Genomic DNA, 13,246 nt, shown 5'->3' on the forward strand with positions numbered 1-13,246 from the left:
TTCTGTGATCTGTGATTGCGTAACGTGTTTATTGGCTTTGTTCGACGCATTATACGGAGTAACCTTTTCTTAGACACGTAGATTTATTGGAGGCCTTTTAGTATATTTAAATATTGTGTTGCGAGGTATTGTGTCTGCGCGCCGTAAACTTTGTTTCCTTTTACACTTTTTTACCTTTCATCATCATCATCACCATCAGCCTGGTTACGCCCACTGCAGGGTAAAGGCCTTTCCCATACTTCTCCAACTACCCCGGTCGTGTACTAATTGTGGCCATGTTTTTCCTGCAAACTTCTTAATCTCATCCACCCACCTAACTTTCTGCCGCCCTCTGCTACGCTTCCCTTCCCTTGAAATCCATTCCGTAACTCTTAATGACCATAGGTTATCTTCCCTCCTCATTACGTGTCCTGCCCATGCCCATTTATTTTTCGCGATTTAAACTGAGATATCATTAACTCGCGTTTGTTCCCTCACCCAATCTGCTCTTTTCTTATCCCTTAACGTTACACCTATCATTCTTCTTTCCATAGCTCGTTGCGTTATCCTCAATTTGAGTAGAACCCTTTTCGTAAGCCTCCAGGTTTCTGCCCCGTAGGTGAGTACTGGTAAGACACAGCTATTATACACTTTTCTCTTGAGGGATAATGGCAACCTGCTGTTCATGATCTGAGAATACCTGCCAAACGCACCCCAGCCCATTCTTATTCCTCTGATTATTTCAGTCTCATGATCCGGATCCGCAGTCATTACCTGTCCTAAGTAGATGCATTCCCTTACCACTTCCAGTGCCTCACTACCTATCCTAAACTTCTGTTCTCTTCCGAGACTGTTAAACATTACTTTAGTTTTCTGCAGATTAATTTTTAGACCCACCCTTCGGCTTTGCCTCTCCAGGTCAGTGAGCATGCATTGCAGTTGCTCCCTTGAGTTACTAAGCAAGGCAATATCATCAGCGAATCGCAAGTTACTAAGGTATTCTACATAAACTCTTATCCCCAATTCTCCCCAATCCAGGTCTCTGAATACCTCCTGTAGACACGCTGTGAATAGCATTGGAGAGATCGTGTCTCCCTGCCTGACGCCTTTCTTTGTTGGTATTTTGTTGCTTTCTTTATGGAGCAGTACGGTTGCTGTGGAGCTGCTATAGATATCTTTCAGTATTTTTACATACGGCTCGTCTACACCCTGATGCCGCAATGCCTCCATGACTGCTGAGGTTTCGACTGAATCAAACGCTTTCTCGTAATCAATGAAAGCTATATATCAAGGTTGGTTATATTCCGCACATTTCTTTATCACCTGATTGATAGTGTGAATATGGTCTATTGCTGAGTAGCCTTCATGGAATCCTGCCTATGGTTGACAGAAGTCTAAGGTGTTCCTGATTCTGTTTCGGATTACCTTAGTAAATACTTTGTAGGCAACGGACAGTAAGCTGATCGGTCTATAATTTTTCAAGTCATTGGCGCCCCCTTTCTTATGGATTAGGATTATGTTATCGTTTTTCCAAGATACCGGTAAGCTCGAAGTCATGAGGCATTGCGTATACAGGGTGGCCAGTTTCTCTAGAACAATCTGCCCACCATCCTTCAACAAACCTGCTGTTTCCTGATCCTCCCCAGCTTCTTCCCAAGGCTTTCTTTGCTTCTTCCGGCGTTACCTGTGGGATTTCGAATTCCTCTAGACTATTCTTTCTTCCATTATCATCGTGGGTGCCACTGGTACTGTATAAATCTCTATAGAACTGATCAGCCACTTGAATTATCTCATCCATATTAGTAATGATATTGCCGGCTTTGTCTCTTAACGCATACATCTGATTCTTGCCGATTCCTGATTTCTTCTTTACTGCTTTTAGGCTTCCTCCTTTCCTGAGAGCGTGTTCAATTCTATCCATCTTATACTTCATTATGTCAGCTGTCTTACGCTTGTTGATTAACTTCGAAAGTGCTGCCAGTTCTATTCCAGTTGTAGGGTTAGAGGCTTTCTTGCATTGGCGTTTTTTGATCAGATCTTTCGTCTCCTGCGATAGCTTACTGGTATCCTGTCTAACGGAGTTACCACCCACTTCTATTGCACACTCCTTAATGATGCACTCAAGATTGTCGTTCATTGCTTCAACACTAAGGTCTTCTTCCTGAGTTAAAGCCGAATACCTGTTCTGTAGCTTGATCTGGAATTCCTCTATTTTCCGTCTTACCGCTAACTTATTGATCAGCTTCTTATGTACCAGTTTCTTCCGTTCCCTCCTCAGGTCTAGGCTATTTCGAGTTCTTACCATCCGATGGTCACTGCAGCGCACCTTGCTGAGCACGTCCACATCTTGTATGATGCCAGGGTTAGCGCAGAGTATGAAGTGTATTTCATTTCTAGTCTCACCGTGCGGGCTCCTCCACGTCCACTTTTGTCTATACCGCTTGCGGAAGAAGGTATTCATTATCCTCATATTATTCGGTTCCGCGAACTCTACTAATGACTCTCCCCTGCTATTCCTAGTGCCTATGCCATATTCCCCTACTGCCTTGTCTCCAGCCTGCTTCCTGCCTACCTTGGCATTGAAGTCGCCCATCAGTATAGTGTATTTTGTTTTGACTTTACCCATCGGCGATTCCACGTCTTCATGGAAGCTTTCGACTTCCTGGTCATCATGACTGGATGTAGGGGCGTATACCTGTACAACTTTCATTGTGTACCCCTTTAATAAGTTTCACAACAACACCTGCCACACTCTCGGTAGTGCTATAGAATTCCTGTATGTTACCAAGAATTCTATAGGATTAACGAGAGGGTGGCAGCCTAATTTTTACTTTATCAAGCGGTATCTTCGCATTTGTATATTTCATTGTTTCTTCGCATTTCTAAAGTACGAGGGCGAGTCAAATAAAAGTAAGCCAACCCATCCCGCGCAATAATGGTCCGGTTCATTATCTGCGAGGCATGCGCGTAGCACAGACACTCTCATGTGCAAAAGTGACACACGGATTTGAGGATAAATGTTCTTTAAGGCTCTCATACACTGCCTTGAACATGTTTGTGTGACATAATGGACACTCCAAAAGTTGAACAGCTTAGTGTCGTGAGGTTTTTCACAGCTGAAGGTGTTTCCCAAAAATAAATGAGTCGCCGCACGGCTGCCGTGTACGTTGAACGTTGTATTTCATTGGCCACTGTGAAGCACTGGAGGAAATGGATCATAGAAGTTCGTGAAAGCTGGAGATACAATACAAGACCTGGCCAAAGCCACCATGCAATCACCCTCAACAGAACCGCAAATGTTGGTGAGCTGAATAAACAAGAAACCAGGATAATAATCGATGAATTGGCAGAGCATGCGAACATCATCCACGCTTTGGTTCACACCATAATTCATGAACATATCGGTTATTAGCTCGTGTGTGCCCAATGTATGCCTAAGATTTTCAAACACCGCCAGAAGACGTAGAGTTTCGGCGCTGCCTTGACTCATGTGATCCGGTATCGCAATGAGCGTGACGACTTCTTGTCTGTAATTGTGATCGGGGACGAAGCCTCCTGTGGAAGGTGAGCTCAGTGCAAACGTTTATCACGAACTCTAGGCAAGACCGGGTCTTTAGTCGAGTCTTTGGCTACTGCTACAGATGACAAAACTCGAGGGTAACGTTCTTCGAACATCCTAGATGCAGGGTCAAGGAGCGGTTACTGATAAATATCGTTGAGATCTAGCTTTGTAAATTTGGTCCTATCTAACATCTTCGTCCACAGCTCTTCAGCCCTTGAAATTCGGTACCCGTCCACAATTGCAGCGGCATTCACAGCGGCCTTGTAGTCTCTACAGATGCGAATATGACCTTATTTAGGGTGAGAACAATCGTTTCTGCCCTATTCAGACGGGCGTACAGGTTGTATGATCGTCTTCCCGCTGCACCATTTCTAGATCTTGACACATCTTATCTGTCAACGCCAACGGAACTGTTCTATATAGCCTTGAAAGACGGGGTTTTACTAACTCTTCAGTAGCAAGTTTAACCGTGACGTCTTAGAAACTTCCTAGCCCATCAGAAAGCAACGCATGGCGCTTCTCTAGATGCTGCTCCAGGCTTCAGCGACAATGAAGAGTGGCCTGTTTAATGACATATTCAACTCCTCCATCCAGTTATGTTCAAGGAGCAACGGCGCTTTACCACGTGCGACCAGTAATGGAAGGTTATACTGGTTATCGCTATACTTTGTTATACCATAACTTTTCCAAGGTCATGTTTGATTTCACCGCTTTAACTCATTAGTGGAACGTTTCAAGGTATGCAATGCAGCACCGGAAACTCATGGTCTGATGTCTCCTGCCCAGTTATGAATGTGCTCGCTCCTGTGTCAATCTCCAACTTAAGTTGTTGTATATTAAGTTAAATAATAAACGATCGACCTTCGAGGGTGCATGTGACGTCCAAGAAATTGTCCATATACCATACTTTTTAGGGCTGCTGCATGGAACTTCAACAAGGTTTCCTGGCTCATGTCGTGTGTGCACTGCAGCTTACTTGCCGGCGTTCTTCTGATGACATTATTCCTTGGGCACGGCAGATCTGTGGTTCGAAATAAATATTTTTGCTTTCAATACTTTGACTATATTAGATTTCATGTAGCAATACTGGCAAAGATCATTAATGCGAGCACACTCGGTCGCATAATGCGTGTCACCGCAGCGATAGCAATTAACGTGCTTTGTATGAGGAGTCTGGATATCATTAATTGTTGTACAATACGCCCCTGAAGTAGCACAGAGTTCTGACGTGTCACGTTTCGCGGATTTCAAAGGTACTATTGGAGAAACTGAGGATGCTAGGGTGAGGGTAAGGTCCTCGAGTAGCCTGGTTTGCACTACAGGATCGTTGATCCCGCAAACGATGCGGTTCCTAAGCAAGTCGTTGAGGAACATTCCGAAATGGCAGTGTTCTTAGAGCTGATTGAGTGCGGCTACATAGTCGCTAACCAACTCGCCCTCGTCGCGGATGCAAGAGTAGAACTTGAAGAAACTCACCACGACTGAAGGTTTCCACTAAAGTACTTCCAGGGGGTTTGAAGACAAAACATCAGAGCAGTTTCCGTAGGCTTTGCGGTGGCAAGAAGACGCCGCAGAGTAAAGTACGTACTGCAAGCGCAGGAACTGAGAAACACGGCCCAACGCTTGTCCGTTGCACGCGGTTGGCATCGACCAACTGCTTCATTCCTTCCAAATACTCTTGCCGAGACTGCACGTGAGGCTCGAAGGGCTTCAAGATAACCGCACATTGCTATCTTGCAATTGCTAGTTGATCCTCGTCACCAAAACATTTGCAATTGTCCCCGAAGAAAAGGGGCGGACACCATGTTCTCTGGAACGTCGTTGTGCGACTGCCGTTGACCTGGCGCGCCCCGCATATACTCAGAGCGTGTGGACAACTAGCGTTTATATATATATATATATATATATATATATATATATATATATATATATAAATATATATATATATATATATATATATATATATATATATATATATATATATATATATATATATATATATATATATATATATATATATATATATATATATGACGCTACTCTTTGCTGCTTCCAAAGCTGTGGCATTAAGAAATACTCGGAAAACGCTCCACGTGACATTTCCATACACCCTTCGGGATGCTTCATTGCCGAGGATCGATGACATTAAAGATCTTAGTGTGTACTTCGACAAAACGTCATGCTTCTTTTAACACGCTAAATATGCGAAACAGCTTCCCCTTGTTTGTCGTATATCGCGTGACCTTCACGCCCCTGTTGCCTTTCTAATGTTGTATTCTACTGCGTGCTTTCCACTACTACCGTATATCTCTGTAGTATGGGGTGGAACGTGTGAATATAATTCTGACGTCATTGAACGTGTCGCAAATAAATTTATATATGTATTTTCAAGCATCACCTTTGCCCTTCTGGCGACCACAGTCAAGCTTTTTCGAATATATCTCTGCTCACACCTCTAAAATCAAGCCATAATAGATTAGACCATTTGTTCCGCTTTAAGGTGGCCCACGGCATTATTCATTGCCCGGAGCTTGTAAATCCTGTGCAAGTTCCCGTGCAGCAAAAGTATAACAGGGAACAGTCTGCATTTTCTACCGGGCCTTGTTGCATTATTGACTGTCCTATGGCTCGGCTGCAAAAGCACGTAATAAGTATTCTGCCTGTATTTACATGTTCAACCTTGATTTTCCGTCTTTTGTATGCATGTAGATAATAATGCTCTATGAGAAATTCCATTTTACACCTGCCTCCTCGTTTTGTGGCCCTTTTTTCTCCATCTGGCATTGTTTTTTTTCTGCCACATGTCTTTTTTGTACATTTTCTACTGCGAATTATTTTTTAAGCGCGCAAGTACAAAGGCTCCGTAGCTGTTCCGGGCCAATGTAATGAATATATTATTATTATTATTATTATTATTATTATTATTATTATTATTATTATTATTATTATTATTATTATTATTATTATTATTATTATTATCATTATTATTGCGTAGCGCTGCCTCTTTTGGAAGCCAACGGCACACTTTATGTATCACGGCTAATGAGATGGCGCACAGATCTGTGAATGATTTCGAAAGGAAATGGATGGGTTCAGATACGTACAGGGCGTCACGGGTGCGTTATTCTTGCGGTGTCTTAACACACACGCGCCGTGAGTGCTTCTATAATTTCATTTTTCTGCCCTGTCTGAAATTTTCAAAAGGGGAACACGAACTCAAATCGCTCACAAGCAGGGTTCTTCCAATGGCCATTGTCGTTGATCGTTGTAAGAACAACTGTACCGACAACCTTTGCGCAGCTGAGGTGTGAGGCAACTCGCGGTTATATCGGCCTATTGTATAGATGTAGCTCTTAGTTGCAGCACTTATTTGTAACAGGCACATGCTTTGCATCTTTGCAGCTCCGCCTAGGCCAACCAGCCCAATGTCCTCAACGTTGGACAGCAGCTCTGTTCAGACGGCACCGATCAACAAGCGGCTCCGACTGGAACACAAGGGCGCGTCGGCGCTACCGCACGGCCTTCAAGACGCAACAACCACATTCCAAGGGTCTTCTCAAAAGTATGAGCCTGACATGTTCCGATTAAGTAGAAAATTGTCATCCGGCGGCATTGCAGAGTCAAAGGAGCCATGCGAATAAATTCTATATATAACTTTCCGCGCAGAAACACACTTTCCGCGGAGAAAGTGTGCAAGGTTGTGCTGGCGGCATACTTTTTTCCTGCAGTTTTCATCAATCACCGATTGTATCTTTCGTACGCTATGCCTGCATGTCTGTGTCACGTAGTCGCCTCGCCCCAGGTACTTGTATTCTATAAGTTGCAGCTCATGTTAGTGCCTTCTCGGCTACGCCTCCCTTGTCACTACCGGGTGATGTGTTACCTGTGGCCTTCTTTTGCATGCTGTTTACTGAGTTTTCCACGTCTATTTGCGAGTACATTTTGCGCTTTTGTTCCTGGGCCTTGCTATTTTGTTTGCTGAACAATGGTTAAAGGGACCGCGACCAAACAGAATGTGTCATGATATTATGATGGAAATAAAAAAAAACAATTTATGCCGATAAAATCAGCATGCTATTCGCGGTTTAACATCATAATTTTAGAATGGCACACAATGTCGGAAAAAAGAGTAAAGTGAGCCACTTAACGGTAAAATCGTGCTTCTATAGCTGCATGCTGACATTCGCTTTGCGTAATGCGCATGTTATTGTGTTCACCTCATGCATTGCTTAAAATCGCAACACTTATATTACATAGGTGGTTGCCTTTATTTTCCACGAATTCCAATCTAAAAAAATCTGCACTAACAATGGTGATGCCTGCGCGGCAACGACTGGTATTGTAGAACCATAGCGGGCCACGGCGTCTCTGGTTGCATAGCGGCGCACTTGAGTGCTTTTGAACGCGTGATACTTTGCGAATGAGCACCTCCAGTTATGTTGTATCCCTGTGACATACAAAATATGCGTCGCATCAACAGCGGCTTGATAATCAGAATCACTATTTCTTGCAGCTAAGGGCCGCACTTTTCTATTTCCCACTAATACCGGCATAGAATCCCAATCGGGCTCACTTATATTGTTCCCACCATGTTTCTAGCGTACCATTTTATAGAAACGATCACGAGTACAGATTAAAAAATAGTGATAAACATATTCCACGGCGATTTGCGCATTAGCGCTACTGGACTGGGAACTCGAAACGGTAAACTTTTCTTTGTACTAAGAGGAGCCTCTGCGCCTGAGTTCAGCTTGCTCCTCGCGCTCTCTGAGACAAATGAGTTCATCAGGCAGCACAATTGAAGGGAGTCAGTGTTTCAAACTACGTCATTGTGTTGACATGTGAAAGAAATCTGATGAACCTTAAGCATTGCGGCCAGGAAGTACCAAAAACACAAAGGTCCAATGGTTGCAAGACGACAGCAGTGGTGAGTTGCGTCCACGGCACTTTGCATATGCTCAAGAAGGTGCGTAAGTGCGTTGGGGGAAACATTTTCTTCGCCGATCAAAAGCTGTGAGAAATATGTCCAGCGTCTCATATTATGCGAAACCACGGAAGCGCACTTCATTCATTCTATCCGTGACACGTGTGAGAGGCAGGCTTCGCTGTCATTGCAGCAAGATGAAAACGTCGTTACAGACGCCGCAGGATGATGTTGTCATTGTTTCTCCTGCGTTTCATTTCGCAGCATTTTGTCAACCCCATAAGTGCTCTTCTAACCGGCTTTATTTTTAAGTGCAGCGCTTCGTTTGCATCCTATGCTATTCTTATTATTGTTTGCTACATACATAATGTCAGGTATGATGAGCAGCATGTCGTGAATGTCTGAGTGCTTCGTTGGAACGATGAAGTGGACAATCACGTTTGCTTGCATCGCTTTCAGTCTGATTGTCCAGGGTTACTTGCGCAGGCAACGTGAATACTGTTCAGTTATCCAAGCTGGACATAATAAGGTTGTTAAAACACATCCACAACATTAAAAGATAAATGCTGTTTGGACACATCTGCAAGTTCAACATATTAAAGCTGTTCGAACACATCTACAACTTGAACATAATAATGCTGTTTGGACACATCTACAACTTGATCATACTAATGCTGTTTGGGCGCACCCACAACTTAATAATAATAATGTTGTTTTAATACATACACAACTTGAACATACTAGTGCTGTTTGAATACATATACACCTTGAACATGCCAATGCTGTTTGGACACATCTGCAGACTAAACATAATAATGCTGTTTGGGTGCATTCATAACCTACAGGGATGCACAACCGGGCCCCGTGCCACAGCCCGTGGAGGAGCAAGGTGCCATGCATATGTCGGCCCATTTTGCCCCGGAATTGCTCGCCCTGGACGGTGATCTCTTGAGGAAGCCGTCGATACTGAAGCCCGTCAGGGTTACGATCAGCAGAACCTCGGCAACACCTGAAAGTGAGGATGGCGCTGCCAAAGAGGCCATGGTACGACGATCACTGGACTGACTGAGTAACGAGAAGCCAACCTGTATGGAGCTGAGTCCTATGACTTTCTCAAGAGAATAAACATATTCATAACTTCAATAGAAAATATCCTCCAGATATGTCACGTTCTTGACCGAGCTTCTAGAAAGCTATGAATATAAAGAAATAACAAGTAGACAAATGCAAGAGACTCGCTGACCGCGTTTTACTCGAACTATGGACAACATAGAAATAGTGATGGCACGAACGCAGTCCTCTTTATTTACGCAGTAGTGCAGAATCGCATGGACGACCAAAAACGACGACGGGACACAGCGCTGTGTGTGATCCTCTGTCTTTCTTCGTCCATGTGCTTGTGCGCTACTGCATAAAAATGTAATGCGAACTAGCCCACCAGTCTGTCCTTTTGAACAGCCCTTTTCCGTGTTCTGCTGACGCACAAGTGCGCATTTGCGCCAACTATTCAAGTGACAGCGCTTGACAAGAAGCGAAGTGCTGGACTTGAACGTACTGATTGCAATTTTTTTTACAAGAAATAGAATTAATTGATCCATAGGTAACTTGCTTAGCCAGGCTTCGAGCAACAGATCTCCAGACTGCTGTTTTATATTTCTGTTCGTTTTACACCCCCTATTGTTTACTTACCTGAATAGCTTCTGGTGACTCTCGCATTATAACATACACATTGCAATGGGCTGTCAAAACTAATCATACCTGAACAGAAAGATGACTTGTCACCGTGATGATGATGACAACGATGACAACCTTCATCGTCAAAATAAAAAAAACGAAGACGCTCTAAGCAGCTAACTCCCCGCCATGCAGCGCTCCTGGCGTGTCACTCATACACGCAATACGCATTTCTGTCATGGTGATAAGGCTCACATCGGTTTCATTAATTTAGGTCGCGACACTACCTGAATTCAGTGAATCAACAGCCATGGTTTACTCGTGCAGTATCTGGAGAGCACCGTTAGGTGTACGAAAGTCTTGGTTCAGTGGCCAACTTATTTACTTTTATCTAAGCATGAGTCTGTTACCCAAGTAAGTGTCCTTGGAGAAGCGTCGGAAACGGTCCGAGGTCCAATTCAAACCTTCATTCACTGATTACAGCACGCGACTTGGAGATTTTAGCTTACATTCGTTCTCTGACAGCAATATGTATGACGTGTCCCGCGAGTCACAGCAACAGTTTAAGGGAAGAGAAAGTCTACAGTTCTGCACAGAGTCGCTATGACAGTGATAAATAGGGCTAGCACGCCAACACGAAAGTAAAGTGGGCAATAACTGTGATCCTTGAGGTGATGAAAGCTCTTTGGTTTCGTGTCCTTCATCCGATTTAAGGCCTGGTTTACAAAAGTAACGAGCTATGTTTGCATAAGCTTTCAAATGCGCATTTCTCATACGTATCATATCCCTCAAACTTGGCGTGTGTGCAATGTGCGCTAGGGGTAACTCCTCATGGAGCAATATTTAAAGCGCGTCGCATACATGCCTCGGACTGTACCGGAGCGTTTACGTTGCGCTTCCGTGTGTCGCAGAAGGAGTCTGCAAAATAACCGCCTTAGCAACGCCACTATACCGTCAATGAGAGGTATATAGTCCACTCCATGCAAAGACTGGTATACGTACTTCCCGCTATATAAATTTTCAGTACGCCGAACTGCCGCACAATCAGTCACAATGCGCGTACGATATGTGGTGTTTTTCGGCGCATCGTGCATATTTTAGAAATTCAATGTGTGGTTTCTATTAGCCAACTCAAGAAACCACAGCGAAACATTTGCGACTCATAATCTCTTACGCTGGAATGTCTTCTTTGATATGTTGAGTTGCAAATATTCTACCAAATATACAATAATTGCTGCAAAAACATTGTACTTGCAGCAATTATTGGCCATTGAGGGACTTCAGTGGAAGAGAGAGCAGGGAGGGTACAGGGCGAGGGGCAACTGTTGCTGTCGGAGTTTTTCCCAAGGAACTCAAACAAAGGCTTACGTGACATCGCAACGTCATACTTTTACTGTCATCCTGCTACCACAAAAATGCGGCAGTTGGGTAACGCCTTAAAAAGAAAATAGTTTTTCCTTATTAGGGGTTCCTTTTACTGCAATATGGGATCGACACATAGGCGTGTTGGTGCGGTGACATACTCTTGTTGCAGTGCAAAAAGACGAAGAAGTAGACGAGACGCAAATGACGTGCACCTACTTTCGACTGAACATTTTATCGAAAAAGATCGTATATAAGCGATTGCAACACGCATAGAATCCAGAGGAACGCGTGCTGAGATACAAATACGCAGGCGAACAAAGCATAAAATAAAAAAATAAAAGCAGAGGTCAAACATACAACACTGCCAAAAAAACATGAGGTCAAGAAAAAATATTTAACAGGTTATCGAGGGAGAGCGCACGTGCTAAGCGGATTTGCAAGGTCGTTTTCCGAGATCGAAGTCGAAGCTTGGCTCACGCATGCGTCCCCCGTTATTTTATTATGAGAAGCTTCGATCATTTAGCGAGTTGTGTGGCAGCTACGCCTAGAAAGGACCAACATGGGTAATGAGCCACATGTTTGACAGCGCGACGTTGGGATATTGAAGTACCTCCTGCTCTGTCCCACACGTGGTTTTCTACATGTGGGTGGAAATTAATAAACGATCCCCGTCTTGTACGTTTCTTTCGTGTACTTTTGGCTGATAAGGCAAGTGACAAAATATCTCTATAAATATTTTAGAAATGTTACGCGGAAGATTACTTGCTTGGGGTAAAAGTATTAGAAGGAAAGGCTCTCGCTCGGCGCGTGTAATTAGGCAAAGTTATGGCTATTTGATTACTTAGTAACATGTGTGATCAAAGACAACTGGATGCAAGCAGATTCGCCTAACTTAGTTTCTTCTCGTGCTCTCAAGACAGATGTTCACAGGAAGATAAAGGCTTGAAGGAAAGCAGTTCTTTCACTGAAAAAGAAAAGCCCTCTTGTTGAAAAATGAACTACAGTGTCACTCCTTGTTCGACTACTAATTTAGGACAGCGAAAAGTACAATCTATGACTTGAAAACAGAGTTAGGTGTTTGCAATTGTCGCTTCAGCAACTTCAATGTGTTATGCTGCCGCAGCAAAAAATTAAAAGAAATTACAGTTTTTGTGGTTGATTTCAATATAAAGGTCATCTCTAATGACCAACTTTCTTCCCGTTTAATGATATTAGACCTCACTGCCACACGTTTATTTCTTCGTCCACAATACTTATTCCATGCACCACCAGTTAGGAGGAAGCTTTATCTCGGGCCTAACTCCGGCGCGGCCTATTCAGTTACATGTAAAACGCAAAAACGCTTTTCTCAGATAACCCCCGAACCAATTTAAATAAAATTTGTTGCATTTGAGAGAGAATGCTAAATTCTAATAACCGTTCGATCCGGAATCTCGAATTAGGGTGTGAATATTGTTAAAGGAACATTAAAGAATTCGCAAGTTCAAAAAAAGAAGAAAAAATAGACGCACGAAGTTTATAAATAAATAACTTTGCATCAAGAACATATTTCGCAGTTATGTAAACGTCATCCATTAGATCATTCAAAGCGCACAAATTTGATATGTCAGTTTATATCTCACGTGATTTTGTAGCGTTGTGTACAAGGGTTATGTAAAAGTTGCATTATCACATTTCACATTTTTTTTTAGATTCACGTGTAACATACCAATTTCGTCCGATTGAGATGTACTATTAGATGC

At 43.2% G+C, this 13,246-nt stretch overlaps 1 protein-coding gene across 3 annotated transcripts in view; it reads left to right on the plus strand.

Moving 5' to 3' along the window:
• The window catches only part of LOC135897758 (uncharacterized), a 219,742-nt gene that overhangs the window by 144,553 nt on the left and 61,943 nt on the right, over positions 1-13,246 (plus strand). For all 3 annotated transcript variants that reach the window (XM_065426469.2, XM_065426470.2, XM_065426471.2), the window contains exons 10-11: positions 6,944-7,103; positions 9,311-9,509. In XM_065426469.2, the coding sequence (XP_065282541.2) occupies positions 6,944-7,103; positions 9,311-9,509 (359 nt within the window). The remainder of the gene's footprint in view (positions 1-6,943; positions 7,104-9,310; positions 9,510-13,246) is intronic.

The sequence above is a fragment of the Dermacentor albipictus genome, chromosome 2 (genome assembly GCF_038994185.2).
Source record: "Dermacentor albipictus isolate Rhodes 1998 colony chromosome 2, USDA_Dalb.pri_finalv2, whole genome shotgun sequence".
Lineage (NCBI taxonomy): Eukaryota > Metazoa > Arthropoda > Arachnida > Ixodida > Ixodidae > Dermacentor > Dermacentor albipictus.